We start from the raw sequence: 14,832 nt of genomic DNA on the forward strand, positions 1-14,832 counted from the left end.
CAACATCATGATTCAGGCATTTCTTGAAGAGCGATGACTCGAGCTCAGTGATGTTATTGTGTCTGACATCCTCTGTCTGTGTGGCCAAGACGCAGTACAATAAAGCAGTGATTTTACAATTAAAAGTCAAATTTACCCCACTTTATACTATTTTAAATTACTCAAGCTTATTCAGAGTAAAAAATATTCACTTGTTGCTTTCATGCTAAACTGTTGCTCTTGGATGTGCTTCTCATGTCTTCTGGCGTGGGTTGAGGACAGAGATATTGTTTTGTCAATTTGCTCAACATTTGAAGCTCATTAGGCACGGTTAGTGCAACCGGGAGAGCTGATAAAACAAGACGAGTTTAATTTCATATTTAGGCCATAGGTCTGCAGTCTGTGTCAGTTATACTAACGCAGTGCCAGCTAGCGCGCAGGGAAGGTTGAGCCCGCCGCGAGTCCACTCCCACTGGAGCTCATATGAGTCAGAAATGCACCAAAGGCAATGTGAACTTTTTTCTTGATTTTAGACAAATATTTGACTGGATTTGAATCATGAAAAAGATGTTGACATTGTTTAAATATGTTGTTCTCTCAATATGCAGACAATGTGATCTTATTCACATGGGGCCATTTTGAACATGTAACTGAAGAGTAAATAAATATGCATTCGATCTCATTTCAACGTATGGAAGACTATGCATAGTTTTCATTCAGTTTAGTGTTTGATATATTGTATTTAGATCTATGTGCAATAACCCTCCACACTATTAAGCTAACGAGGATCTATTAAGATAGAGTCTTGATTTCGTTTTTGGGCTCGACTTGGGCTTTCTGTTCTCCATTGTTGCAACTCCTCTCTTCCCAGTCTGTCAGTAACGCTCAGGGGTGTGTTTGCCGTACAATGACGTTAAGTCGCTGCTTAACTACCATAGTATTATGCATCGTTGAAGAAATCAACTAGTTAGTCACGATTGTTTCCCGAAACCATGATTGGTCAAGCGCATTGTAGTCATAGATCATCCTTTATGATTTGCTGTTACTGACGATCAGTGTTTATTGCTGGGGCATTTACATGCTTGAGACATAGATTGTTGATCCCCCGCCTGTCCTGTTGGATTGACTGTACTGCCATACCCCACAGGACTTCATTTCCTCTGTCCACATGCTTTCCAATAGGTTTGAAGTGGCTGTTTTCTAATATAGTACCTGACTGGTAATATGTCATGAAGATATGTGGCCGTCCAGCATCTGCTGGGCAGGTAGCAGAAGACCTGCATCTTGTAATCTGCCTGAATCCCTTCTCTTCATATCGCAGACACACATCGGTACGGTAGATGAATTTAGATCTGATGTGTGCTCTATAAGCACAGAGAACGTACCGCCTGCTTTAGGGGAATAAAACTGGAAATCTGTTCCTCGCTTTTTCCATTGTCTTCTTGGTGTATTTGGGTGACTCTCTTGAAAGAATGTCCGAATCTATCAAAGAATAAAAAGCGAAAATATTTTAAAATGAAATGATTTACAATGACATTTTAAATTCACTTTTTTTAAATCAGCGAAATATCAGGCAATAAAGTAAACACCACCAGAATGAATGCTTTGCAGTTTACATATAGTTGAAATAGTTATTTTATTCATTCGTTCTTTCCTTTGTTCGTTCACTTTTATTTTAACTTGAAAATATAAGCAAAATATCCTACCCTATCTCACGACCAATTCGTACGAATTCGTACGAGTGATTCAAAAGTGGCTAATTCGTACTAATTCATACGACCTCACTCGTACAAATTTGTACGATTTGTCTAAACCCACGTGACGGTTATGTTTAGGGGCGGGGTCAGGGCTAGGTCATTCGTACGAATTCATACGAATTTGCTAATTCGTAAAATATGTACGATTTAGCTAAATTTAGCTAAATTGTTCAATTGTTTGTTTTTCATGCATTAGATATAATATATAAAATCATTATTATAAAATAGCTTCTCTTTTCTTTCTTTTGATTTTGGGGTAAATTTGCTGACTTCCAGAAATGTATTTTTGCTTTACAAATGGGTTTGTGTTTTATAATGCATGAGCAAGGCTTGAAAAACAAGGCAATGAAACAGCATATTTAAATTAGCATAGACCCAATTTGCATATGCTAAATAACATAACATGCGTGGACTACTGTACATCCCTGCAAATAAACACAAGCATTACTGCTGTGTTAATTAAAAAAGGTAATTATGTCTCATAACAATGAAAACACTGGGTCTCTCCATGGCCTGCTGTGCTGGCGAGAAGCATCTCTTATGAAAATTAAAACATTTCTAATGAAATAATGAAGCGCAGAATTTAGCTAAGGATCAGTCACACCCAACACAGAGAGCTTTTTAAATTACTTAATCATTTTACTTATACGAACTAATTATGTACACATTTCCCAATAATATTTTTGTAGCTTAATAAGGCCATGATTAAAATGATATTGCAGCCCGATATTGAATCCATTTATCTGTGTTTATATGATTATGCCAGACCCAAACGGTGTGCTCTTATCATTAAAATGTTCTATGATGTTGTTCATCTCTTAGAAATTGACTTGCTAATTGAAAATTTTCTCAAAAATGTAGAAGAATTCGATTCCTGATGAATTCCCCGCTGGCAGAATATCATTACTGTAGAAGTGACTCAGACACAAACTGTGATGGCAGTCCAGTAGTGTGACATACTTCAATGCTTCTGTTTTATATTCGGCGGTGTTACAGACTTAATAAAGTGCACCCTGTGTGTTGTGCAGGTCAGTGACTCGCAGAGGATGATTTCAGTTTTACTGTCCTGTAAAATATGCATGCAAAATACAGTTTCAGTGGACTCAAGTGCTTTACTTATTATTTGCAGGGACACAATAAGAGAATCTGTGTGTTAATTTGAGAGCAGTGGTGGGTTTGCTTTGTTCTGGATCTCACAGATGTGGCCATCGCAAACTCTGCCATTGTCATGACAACAGTGTCTCAAATGTGTGATACATTGTTGCCTGTAATTGTGATTCCATTGTAACTGGTGCCACTTTTAAAAAAAAAGTAATCACTGAAGGTGAAAAATCACAATTTTAAGTCACCATTATGGAGATCAGTGTTTGCTTCAGTTGGGCAGTTAACCCTTACATTTCTTACTTTAGATTTTTGTTGTTGGCCAGATGAACAAAGAGAAAAGATGATCTGATGGTGTCATCAGACACCAAAATCATCAGTTGACCTGAATCTCTGAACTAATTTAGAACCAAATCTCTGACTTAAATGTATATTGTTGATTACAGCATCACAGTGATTCTACAGTGTAAGATCCAGAATTTTTTAAACAATTAAAAGGCTTTCTTAAAAGTTGTTCTGATAAAAAAAAAATAAAAAAAATCTTTCTTTTAGGCACTCACAGACATCAAGAATCAATGTATGAATCTCAACAATGGTGACAAACAGAATATTCAATTAGGAAAAGGCAAATCAGATCATAATTTATTCATATATTATATTATAAGTATATTTTTGTAACTCTTTTGATCAGAACTAATTTTATTGGACTGAATGCTCTAAATTAGTTTTGTTATTCTGGTCAAACAATGATTATGTCAAACCATAACCAACACCACCTGATCACCTTTTCTATTAATACAGTTACAACAGCCAAACTAATTCTAATGTTAATAGTTAAGGGGTCAAGAGGCCAACTAAAGCAAACAATGATCACCATAATGGTGACTTCGAAAATAAGATTTTCTCCGTCAGTGATTCTGCTTGTTGACTTCAGGTGACTTCAATGATGGTCAATCATCATTCAATTTACCACATAATTAGCTCATTAACTTTATCACTCTTGAGTGTTAAATTAACACTCATATTTTAGCACTTTAACATTCTTGAGTCTGGAGCCAAATAAACTGTGTGTGTGTGGGGGGTGGGGGGGGGGTGCATTTGGCAGATGGCTTTATCTAAAGTGACTTATATGCCCTGTGTCCACCAAAGCGTTATTTTCACACGGCTGGTGTATTTCTCCAATTGTTTTCAATGGGAGCATCGCGTTTTTAAAACAACATTAGCATATACCAAGTGTAAATGAGGCACTTTGTGTCTGTTTCACACTGAGCGCTCTGTGTTTTTCACCAGTCGCAGAGAGTTGAACAATGTTCATCTTTGGGTGAACCTGTCACTTCTTACCCAGCCATCCAATCACAGTGGAGGAGGGGCGGGACAAACACAACACCGAACAACCGTCTCATTCTGCTTGTACAACAACGACAGCTGACAACAACAAGCATAATAATAAAACAAAATAATTTAAACAAGAACCAGAGCAAATGCGTTACATCGTATCAACATTTTTATATAGAAACAACACTCGAGATACTAGTAACACTTCCGTGTGTGTTTCCATTAGTGTTGAACACTACACTAATATCATTTTTTTAACTTTTAGAACTGCATGTGACCTCTTGTCCATCATGATGATTGTTTCATCTCTGTCTCCCTCAGATAACCAGTCCATGTCGTCTCAGTCGGCGGTGAGCATCCGAATCCTGGACGTCAACGACAACCCTCCCGAACTCGCCACCCCTTACGAGGCTTCAATCTGCGAGGATGCCAAGCCTGGCCAGGTGAGATAACATGACGCCTCTATGTTTTGCACATTGAGAAGTCTCATCAATCTAATCAGAAATCACGCTCGCCAGACGCGCTTCGCTTTGATCGCATCAGCGTTTGAAAGGCAGCGGAAATGAGATATGTTGTTCCGCACACAAAAATCATCAGTATTGCATGTGCGCTGTCGATTTTCTCAGGGTGATATCTCCAGTCAGAAGACACTGACTTAGTTGTTCCCAATGGCTTCTCGTGTTGATAAAGCTGTCAGCTGCGATTGGTACCTGGAAGGGAAAAACTGTCATTTCCATGAAACGCATATGTAATCTGACATCAGACGGCTCCTCTCAGACAGCTGGGCTCACCGTTAATATATAGATCAGTCGCAGAGCGCTTGGGGAACATCAGGTGTGCGGCGTGATGAAGTGGCGAGAGTCTAATTGCATTGTGGGAATGCCGCTCTCAGCATGGCCTCCCTGATTCAGTTTGACGGCAGTTTACAACGTCTAACAAGATTTGTTTTTCCAAAGCTCAATATCACGTCTGATCTCGCTGGGCTAATGTAGTTTGGCTCGACTCACCAATCTCTCCCTCCTATTTGGTCGTGTCCTAAAAAGTGAAGCATCTGAGAGATATACTGCACGACCTCCACTGACCTCACAAGACCTCCCAACCTGGACAGAAGCATTGGTGTCGTGGCAGAACAATCACGGCGTGTCAGATTTAGTACGGAGCCAATCGCTTTCCTGCTTTTGTCAAAATAGTTTCATTATTGCTTTGCTCCTACTGTGGACCTTTTTCAATTGGAAAGAATGATCCGTCTGACATTTCGTCCCAAAGGCAATTTATAAACTAGTTGTGAAAAAAGTGTGCAGTGTCCAGTCACACTCACCTGCAGTGCGTCGGAGAGACTTGTTGCTTTTGTTTACACGTGGAATAAAAGAACACACGTTCAGCCAAAAAAAAATGAAACGTATGTCATTATTTGTTTACCTTCATGCCGACTGTTCATGTTGAATTTCTGAAGAATAGAAAATCCCTGTTCCCAAAGCTGCTTTATTTCTTAAATTGGCTGCGAAATTTTAGTCTTTATATGTAAAGTCTCCTAAACTATGTGTTACTCTTTTCAATCCATAGTTTCCTCATTGATCAATCTTACAACATTACCACTGTTATTATCCTGTTTATCGCAATTGCAAACTCTGCCATTGTCATGACAACCGTGTCTCAAATGTGTGATACATTGTTGCCTGTAATTGTGATTCCATTGTAACTGGTGCCACTTTAAAAAAAAAAGTAATCACTGAAGGTGAAAAATCACAATTTTAAGTCACCATTATGGAGATCAGTGTTTGCTTCAGTTGGGACTGTGAAGCTGTGAAGTACTATATAAATAAAGCTGACATGACTGCTCTGAAGAAGCCATAGAATAGGGTTTGTTCTGCTTTGTACTTCCATTGACTAGTCATTTGCACGTCTTTATCCACGGGCTACAACTAAACATTAGAATAGCCGAGTAATCATGTACTTGACATTGAGCAGGTTGTGCATGTGACAGTAGTTTGTGACACTTCTTTTTATTCAAGTTACGAAGAGACATTGTATTGGCATTAGTCACAATCTGAGCTATATTTATTAAATGGTTAGTTCCAATCCTTGATTCTGATTGGTCGATAAAACACGGCTATGACCGCTTCACCCAACAGTTCTGTATATCACTCCGCTTCGCGTCGTGCCTAATGCTGCGTTCATGTGCTATGGTAATTATGGTAAATAACAAAATCCGACATATGAACACCCCCTTATGTGGTATTTTCTACTGGGCAACTCATAGAATATTTTGATGGACGAGTTGCCGAGTAACCTTTGACCATTTCAAAATGGCGGAGAGCCATCAAATAAATACTATACACGATCTAGAAAATATATTAGCATATTATTTACCTTTTGAGTTTTTATAAATCATTTTCTTGCTGTTGCAGATGACTTAAGCAATCTAAAATAGTTTTAGCTAAATAACAGGTCTGGATCTCCATCTTTTTACCACATTACGACAACAAAAGCACTTGAACGCAACACACTGGTAAATACCAGTTCAAAAGTGGAAAATATCCTATTTTCCATAGCACGTGAACGCAACATAACAACACCATTTCAGCCGTTACTTATTCACAATACAGCACAGCCTCTCGTACCTTATTGCTTACATATACACTCACCTAAAGGATTATTAGGAACAGTTTGACCCCCTTTCGCCTTCAGAACTGCCTTAATTCTACGTGGCATTGATTCAACAAGCATTCTTCAGAAATGTTGGCCCATATTGATAGGATAGCATCTTGCAGTTGATGGAGATTTGTGGGATGAAGCTCCCGTTCCTCCACATCCCAAAGATGCTCTATTGGGTTGAGATCTGGTGACTGTGGCGGCCATTTTAGTACAGTCAACTCATTGACATGTTCAAGAAATGATTCCAGCTTTGTGACATGGTGCATTATCCTGCTGGAAGTAGTCATCAGAGGATGGGGACATGGTGGCCATAAAGGGATGGACATGGTCAGAAACAATGCTCAGGTAGGCCGTGGCATTTAAACGATGCCCAATTGGCACTAAGGGGCCTAAAGTGTGCCAAGAAAACACACCATTACACCACCACCACCAGCCTGCACAGTGGTAACAAGGCATGATGGATCCATGTTCTCATTCTGTTTACGACTCTACTAAACAGAAATCGAGACTCATCAGACCAGGCCACATTTTTCCAGTCTTCAATTGTCCAATTTTGGTGAGTTCTTGCCTCTTTTTCCTATTTGTAGCGGAGATGAGTGGTACCCGGTGGGGTCTTCTGCTGTTGTAGCCCATCCGCCTCAAGGTTCTGTGGCTTTACTGGCCACAATTTGGACTCTGATAAACATAGAGGAGTCCGAATAATACCATATAGATATCTTTAATAGTATCTCATAATTTGGCAGCCGGTATATTAGGCTGCTGTCACTTTAAGACCTTACTCATGGACCCATTGTACTGTTTTATTGTATCGATTTGTATTGAAAAAAGTCAATATTACTGACAACACTAGATTGCACTTAGTTTATTATTTCACAACTGAAAAATGTATATCATATAACATTCAGCCCACCAAAGTGACTGTGTTACAGTCCGTATGTATATCATTTATAGCGATTTTCTTTGTCTCCCTCATCTCTGCGCAGAATAGTTTTTTAAGCTGTTATTTGTCGTGGAAGCTCTGTTTATTTGTTGATCCAGTGCGTTTGAACATTTTATGGCCCCATCTTTTTGAGCATCCGTGAAATGTACAGAACAACAAAAGGTTGTTTGCTTTTGGAGATGTCATGGGAAATTGTGTGCAATCCTTCTTTCTGCGTGGCTTGAGGGCTTCGCTCGACAATAGAGCCACTGAATGTGGACTGTTATGTGGGATTAAGGACTCTTAGAGATTTTTTGTTGTTGTAAAGAACTAGTTACCTTTGTACTACATTTTTCAGATGTGTGAAAGAAGGGCATTTGTAGTCTTTCGTTTTTATCCTTGGAAAAAGAAAGGAATGACTGTTCCTTTCTGTTTTTTTAAAGTTGTTTAACTATTAAAATATATTTTATTTTATTCTCAGGTGTGCAAAACCTGGAAGAAGTAATTTTTTTGTGTGATTTTAAGAATTGATACTCAATTTTAATTATTTAAATTAAATATATATTTAATGTACAAAGACAAATCGTGATATATATATATATATATGAAGAGTTCAGATGCAAAAGCCTCTAAATGCCATTTGAAATTTTATTCTTTAATGATGATTTTTATCAAACTTGTATATGTAAGTTCAGTAATTTCACTTAAATAACAATTAATAGGTAATTATCATTGCCATTTAAGTGAAATCACTGAACTTAAATATACAAGTCTGATAAAAATGATCATTCTAGAAGAAAATTTCAAATGGCACTTAGAGGCTTTTGCATCTGAACTCTTCATATATATATATATATATATTTAATGTACAAAGACAAATCTTGAGCATTGAAGTATGCTGCTTACAAGCATTTTAGTCTTTGTGATGCACAGATGAAACAGTTGTTGCAAGTACATACCTGAGACTAATTAAATTCTCCAGTAAATCACTATATTAACAATGTTTTTGTTCTGAAGAAACTCCCAGATAAAGGTTCATTTATTCATATGAATATGAATGACAGCTGTGAGAATGAAGACTAAAGAGCCTTTCAAAGACATAAAGTGAATGTGCTTAACCCTCTTATGTACGTATGTTTTTATCATTGTGTGTATGTTGGTTAGCTTGTTTGTATTGTAGTTATTTATTGGAATAGCATACGTCAATGAATCGTGCACAAGAACCCAGATTTTTCCTTCCAAGCCCTTATGACTTTATTTTGCAGATTACAAAAGTTATATTTTCAGGAATGTTTCTGGTTTTTTTTTTTGTCCGTATAATGAAAGTCAATGGGGTCCGATGTTGTTCATGGGCAAAAACATCCTGTAAAGGAGCTGTATGCAAGAAATTTCAATGAATCATACATTTTCCCTGATATGTCACTAGACATTAAGAAATCAATGTTCATTTCAAATACTTATATCACTGACAACAGTAAAAAGTGAAGTTGCAGCCCTCAACTGATGTTAATGTTGTCATTTTGTGTTTTGCACCCTCCACCGATCTAGCAATCACGGACTCGGTATTGTTGCGGCATTCGGGTTGCCAGCTTTTCTTTAGATACCACAGCTGTAGATACAAACGTGTCGGAATCGGGTAAAAAAATTCTACGAAACCCCCAAAAACTCGAAATGAATCCGAAATACATTGTTACAAAGTCCGAACAGAAAAAAAAAATGCACTGTGCAGGACTCATCACTTGCCTTTGGAAGTTTCTTGTAGCAGCCTACATTCCTACTGGAACCTGCAGCATATCTGGCAACCTCGAGTCATGCATGGGGGAAGGCGGGGATACACCCTAATTTGAAATTGATTGCAGTACCAATTTTGGCCACAATCTTGCATACAGCTCCTTTAAAATATTTCCTTTTGTGTTCCTCATAAGAATTAAATCAAACAACACATTCTCATCCCAAGGCGTCATCTAAGTGACACCCTTGGGTGCCTAAAGCGTCGGATGTTGACGCATGGTCAAAAGCGTCAGTTAGATGACGCCTTGGGATGAGAACGGGCTGATTTAAACGGGTTTAGAATTACATGAGGGTGAGGCTTTTTTTATTTTTTATTTAACAGTCAGACACACTCTCAGAAAAAAAGGTACAAAAGCTGTCACTGGGGCTGTACCTTTTCAAAAGGTAAACTTTTGTCCATTTTAGGTGCTAATATGTACATTTTAAGTGTTAATATGTACATTTTAGGTGCTAATATATACATTTAGGTACTAATATGTACATTTTAGGTGCTAAGTACATTTAAGGTGATAATGCCCATTTCAGGAGCTAATATACATTTTAGGTGCTAATATGTACACTTAGGTACTAATATGTACATTTTAGGTACTAATATGTAAATTTTCGGTGCTAATATGTACACTTAGGTACTAATATGTACATTTTAGGTACTAATATGTACATTTTCAGTGCTAATATGTCCATTTCAGGTCCTAATATGTACATTTTAGGTGCTAATATGTGTATTTAGGTACTAATATGTACATTTTAGGTGCTAATATGTACATTTTAGGTGCTAATATGTACCACTAAGGTACCAATATGCAGCCTTTGGGTACAAAAGTGTACCTTTTGAAAAGGTACAGCCCCAGTGACGGCTTTTGTACCTTTTTTTTTCTGAGAGTGCATACATACAAACCAACATAGTGCAGTAATGAGCAATCTTGTAAATCCATAATTCCAGCAGTGACAAGAGTGATTTAAGTGTTTGATCTAAGTGTGTATGTGAGCGGGTGTGAGTGTGTGTATGTGTAAACAAAGTAACCATTTATTATTTATTAGGCTACCATTGTCATTACCATCACCATCCCAATCCCCACTACCACCATACTGCCAATATTGTGCCTATGTAACAATTGCCATTGTCAATCTTGTATAAAATATGATATAATAAGATAATAAAAGATAACATTGGAGGGTGAGGCTTTTTATTTTAGGGTGAACTATCCCTTCATGAAAGAAAATCCAGTCGATTTCAGATTTCATGTACAAACTATATCAAATCACACATCAAGAAAATGTTCTCAGAAAGCTCTGGAACTGGAAGGAAACTTGCGAGAGAAGCCGTATTGTCACCAGCATTGACTTTTTAAGGGTCACATGGTTAGAATATAGTTTACCTAAAAGAAGGGTGACAAAAAAAATGTCCTTTTTGTGTGATAACTCAAAGCGATACGGGTGGTTCCCACACCTCAACAACCACGATCATGAGCTCTGTGATACACTGTGCATGGTGCTGCTTTTAACCTGGGCAACTCAGTGGACAGAACAAAGACTGAGCGCTACACAATAGACCAACGCCACTTTTGCGTCATCGAAGAGTAACGCCCCCTTTTGGGGGAAAACACCTCTATACTGTCTATGGGAAAACAAACGGATTCCCATGAGAACAGAACTCGCACTAGATCTGCAAAGTTTCTTGATAGCAAAAATGGCACTAACTTAAAGAAGCTAACGTTACTGAATACGGGGTTACAGAGGTGTCCCTTTGAAATGGTCGAAAACTGGATTAATGACCCCACACAGCGGCCAAATATGGACTATTCATACATCTAACGTTACCACTATCTCGTGGAATCACCAAGTACGTAGCCTTTTTTTTCATTAACACTCACAGTATGACAAACTAGACGATGAATGGATCATATTTAACTTGATTTAAGCTATTGACATAGTCTAATAAGGTAACGTTAGCTGCTAACAGCTTAGTCTTTCTAATAGCTAGTCGGCAACAAAACTGTCAATAGCTTAAATCAAGTTAAATATGATCCAAGTGACATGGCCTCATCGTCTAGTAGTTTGTCATAGGCTACAGTGAGTGTGTAAATGATAAATGAATAAATAAAAAAGGCTACTTACTTGGTGATTCCACGAGATAGTGGTAACGTTAGATGTATGAATAGTCCATATTTGGCCGCTGTGTGGGGTCATTAATCCAGTTTTCGACCATTTCAAAGGGACACCTCTGTAACCCCGTATTCAGTAACGTTAGCTTCTTTAAGTTTGTGCCATTTTTGCTATCAAGAAACTTTGCAGATCTAGTGCAAGTTCTGTTCTCATGGGAATCCGTATGTTTTCCCATAGACAGTATAGAGGTGTTTTCCCCCAAAAGGGGGCGTTACCCTTCGATGACGCAAAAGTGGCGTTGGTCTATACCAGTATATACTGAGTCGAATAGAAAAAGGACATTTCATCTTTCAGCAGGACAACTTCAAACCCAGGGCCGTGACACCCGCTGTTTCTGAAGCACATTTAAGGTGAAAAATTGCAAGCGTCTCGAGCCCTCAAATACAGAGGTGATGGCTGAACATAATAGATTTGTCTCATTAAGCGCAGGATTCTCCGGAAGACCCCTGCTGTAGCTTCAGATGCAATAGCTTTACGATAACCTGTGGCATGTTTACGTGATTTGTTTCCCATCACCTCGGGGTTCCCCATTGCGTTGAGTCGGCTAAATTGGCTTAGGTGAGTAAGATGCGGTTTGTGCGTTCAAACTTTGCTCACGCTCTCTTGCTCTGTGATTAATCACTCGGGTGATTGGGGGGGAATTAGTCCTGTGGAGGAACACACAATTAGAGTCATTTATCTCTCACCTGAGATTGGCGCTTTAAGACGCACAAACCCCGTCCCCCACATAAACACTGTCGCGGATCCTTCAGCGGCGAGGCGTTTTTACATGCATCATTTTTACCCACGCCTGAGTCACGAGAGGGAACTTGTTTATGTGCTTCACTGGAGTTGCGTTTTGAATAAATCTGTCAGCAATGATATCTGGTTTGTTGCTGTGTTGAGATTGGCTCTCAAGTTGGGAACAGTTACTTGTTGTCTCTTAAGCTGATTTAGCATTTCTCCAGTAATTTAGAGACTTAGAGGCTTAAAAATGAGGAATATGGCAATGCATTCATCTTAAGAACAGAGAAACATGTTTAAATACTATAATTAGTACACTGTAAAACCATATGCATACTCAAAATCACTTGAGAAATGCTTGTTTTGTTATGTTACATATTGGATTGCAGTGTTGAAATGAAGAATTGGCTCACTCTTGCTATTTAATAATTAGAGTGAATTTAAATTGAATTGGCCACAACACACGAGAAGTTGAATTGGAAGTAATTCAAAGAAGTTCACCTCAAATGATGCATTCTGGGAAATGTAGTGTGCATATGTTCCACTGAGGTTAACTTATTACGAAATATTAGATATGGACCGGTATGAAAATTTTGTCTGATAACCAATATTTTTTTTTATGTTTGAAACCCAATAACCGATATATTGGTCAATAAATGTATGAACTAATACGATAAAATGTATAAATTTCTTTAGGTTCTCATTGTGTTTGCAAGCTCAATTAAAATTCGATACAATTTTTATTACAATTATGGACTGAATTGGAATTTTAAATGACATTTTCAATTCAATTATTGATGCATAACCCCGTTTGAAAATGTTACAGTAAAGGTTTACAGTAAAGTTCCATTTTCAACATTTACTAACACATTATTATTATCAAACGTTGTACATTGTTTAATGGATTCGATCTGAGATGAACTTAATAAAAACAGTTGTATTTTGATTAACTAATGTTAACAAAGATTAATAAATACTGCAACAAATATTGATCATTAGCTAACGCATTAAAATAGCAGTAAACATGAAAAATCATGAAAAAATGGTAGATACCTCAGTTTGTTTTCATGCCAAAAGTTCAAAAGATAGAATCCATTCAATTATTTTGGGAAAAAAAAGGTCTGAAAAGTTTGAAATATCAAGAAAAAAATAATAAATTCACCATTTGTGACGTGGCAGCTAGCTATGACTTACATGCGTGTTCTTTGTATGTGTTTCTTAGAGGTTCAATTCATATCAAAATCTGCCAAACTTCCCATGCTACTTCTGAATAGGATCTCTACTTCAGAAATTGTATGAAAATTGTGAAAATAATGGTTCATATCACTCAAAACACGAATGGAAATGCAGGCGCCCTTATATGGGCAGTAATGGAGTCTGATTGTGCCCTAGTGAAAAAGTTTGGTACTGCGCTCAAACAAAATCTTACTGAAAGCTCATTTTTTGAGATATCAATCTAAAATTTGAAACACAACTTGTTCAGATTTTTGGCTTTGATCAAGAGTAGCCCAGGTTTTGAAAATATATATTTTATGTAAAATATGAATAATTCATATTTTTACATACAACTTTTTTTCTGTTTCACTTTCTTAATTTATTTCACTTCTACAAAAATCTGCCAAATGTCTTCTTTAAAACAAGACCAATCATATGTCTATATTCCAAAGCATTCTTGAATTACAGCCATTTAAGTTCGAAATGTGCATTTTCATGTCTATTCAAAAAAGGGGGGGTCACAGTTAAGAGGTTAACCACATTTTAAATAATAGAAACTTATTGTAGAGAAGCTATTTATAATACATTAACATTTCACAATTATAATATACAGGTTTTTGACGGACTTCATACAAACTTCGGAAGATTTTGCCTCGAAAAATCACCAATGGAAATTCCTTACAAAATTAAAGTCTTATTATGTATTATGTATAATTTGCAGTTTCTTTTCAGATGTTTCGCTCTACTGCTAGCCCAATTAGCAAGCTTTGTTGGTGTGCCACTAGCGCTGGCTTTTCCGTGCTAGGCTAGCGCTCGCTAGCGCCGCCGCTTGCACTTCTGATAACAACAGTGAAATCAGATTAGCTTAAGCCCCTAAATGCATGGAGTTTGATCCTATTTGAAGGATGACAACACAGCGTATTTGTTTGTGTGTAAAAGGTGAATACATCAGGCAGAGGGAGAGAAAGAGGGCCAGAGACATGAAAAAGGACTTAGCCGTTCGCTCATAAGCAGCTTTAGCTCCGGGGGCACGACTCCCCTTCCGGCGGTGTCACACCGCTGTTAGACATGGGAGCAGAAAGTGTTTATGAGCTCACGCGGATTTAAGTGTCAGGTAGATGTGTCAGGCCGCGGTATCCATGGGACGTGGTTTGGATTTTTTTTTTAAAAGTTGGCTAGCGCGAAAAAAAT

General features: G+C 37.7%; 1 protein-coding gene across 5 annotated transcripts in view; it reads left to right on the forward strand.

Moving 5' to 3' along the window:
- The window catches only part of cdh22 (cadherin 22), a 289,056-nt gene that overhangs the window by 237,255 nt on the left and 36,969 nt on the right, over positions 1-14,832 (forward strand). For all 5 annotated transcript variants that reach the window (XM_089134499.1, XM_089134498.1, XM_089134502.1 and 2 more), the window contains one exon: positions 4,494-4,615. In XM_089134499.1, the coding sequence (XP_088990625.1) occupies positions 4,494-4,615 (122 nt within the window). The remainder of the gene's footprint in view (positions 1-4,493; positions 4,616-14,832) is intronic.

Source organism: Pimephales promelas, chromosome 8, assembly GCF_988280905.1.
Source record: "Pimephales promelas chromosome 8, fPimPro1.hap1.1, whole genome shotgun sequence".
In the NCBI taxonomy this organism is placed as follows: Eukaryota; Metazoa; Chordata; class Actinopteri; order Cypriniformes; family Leuciscidae; genus Pimephales; species Pimephales promelas.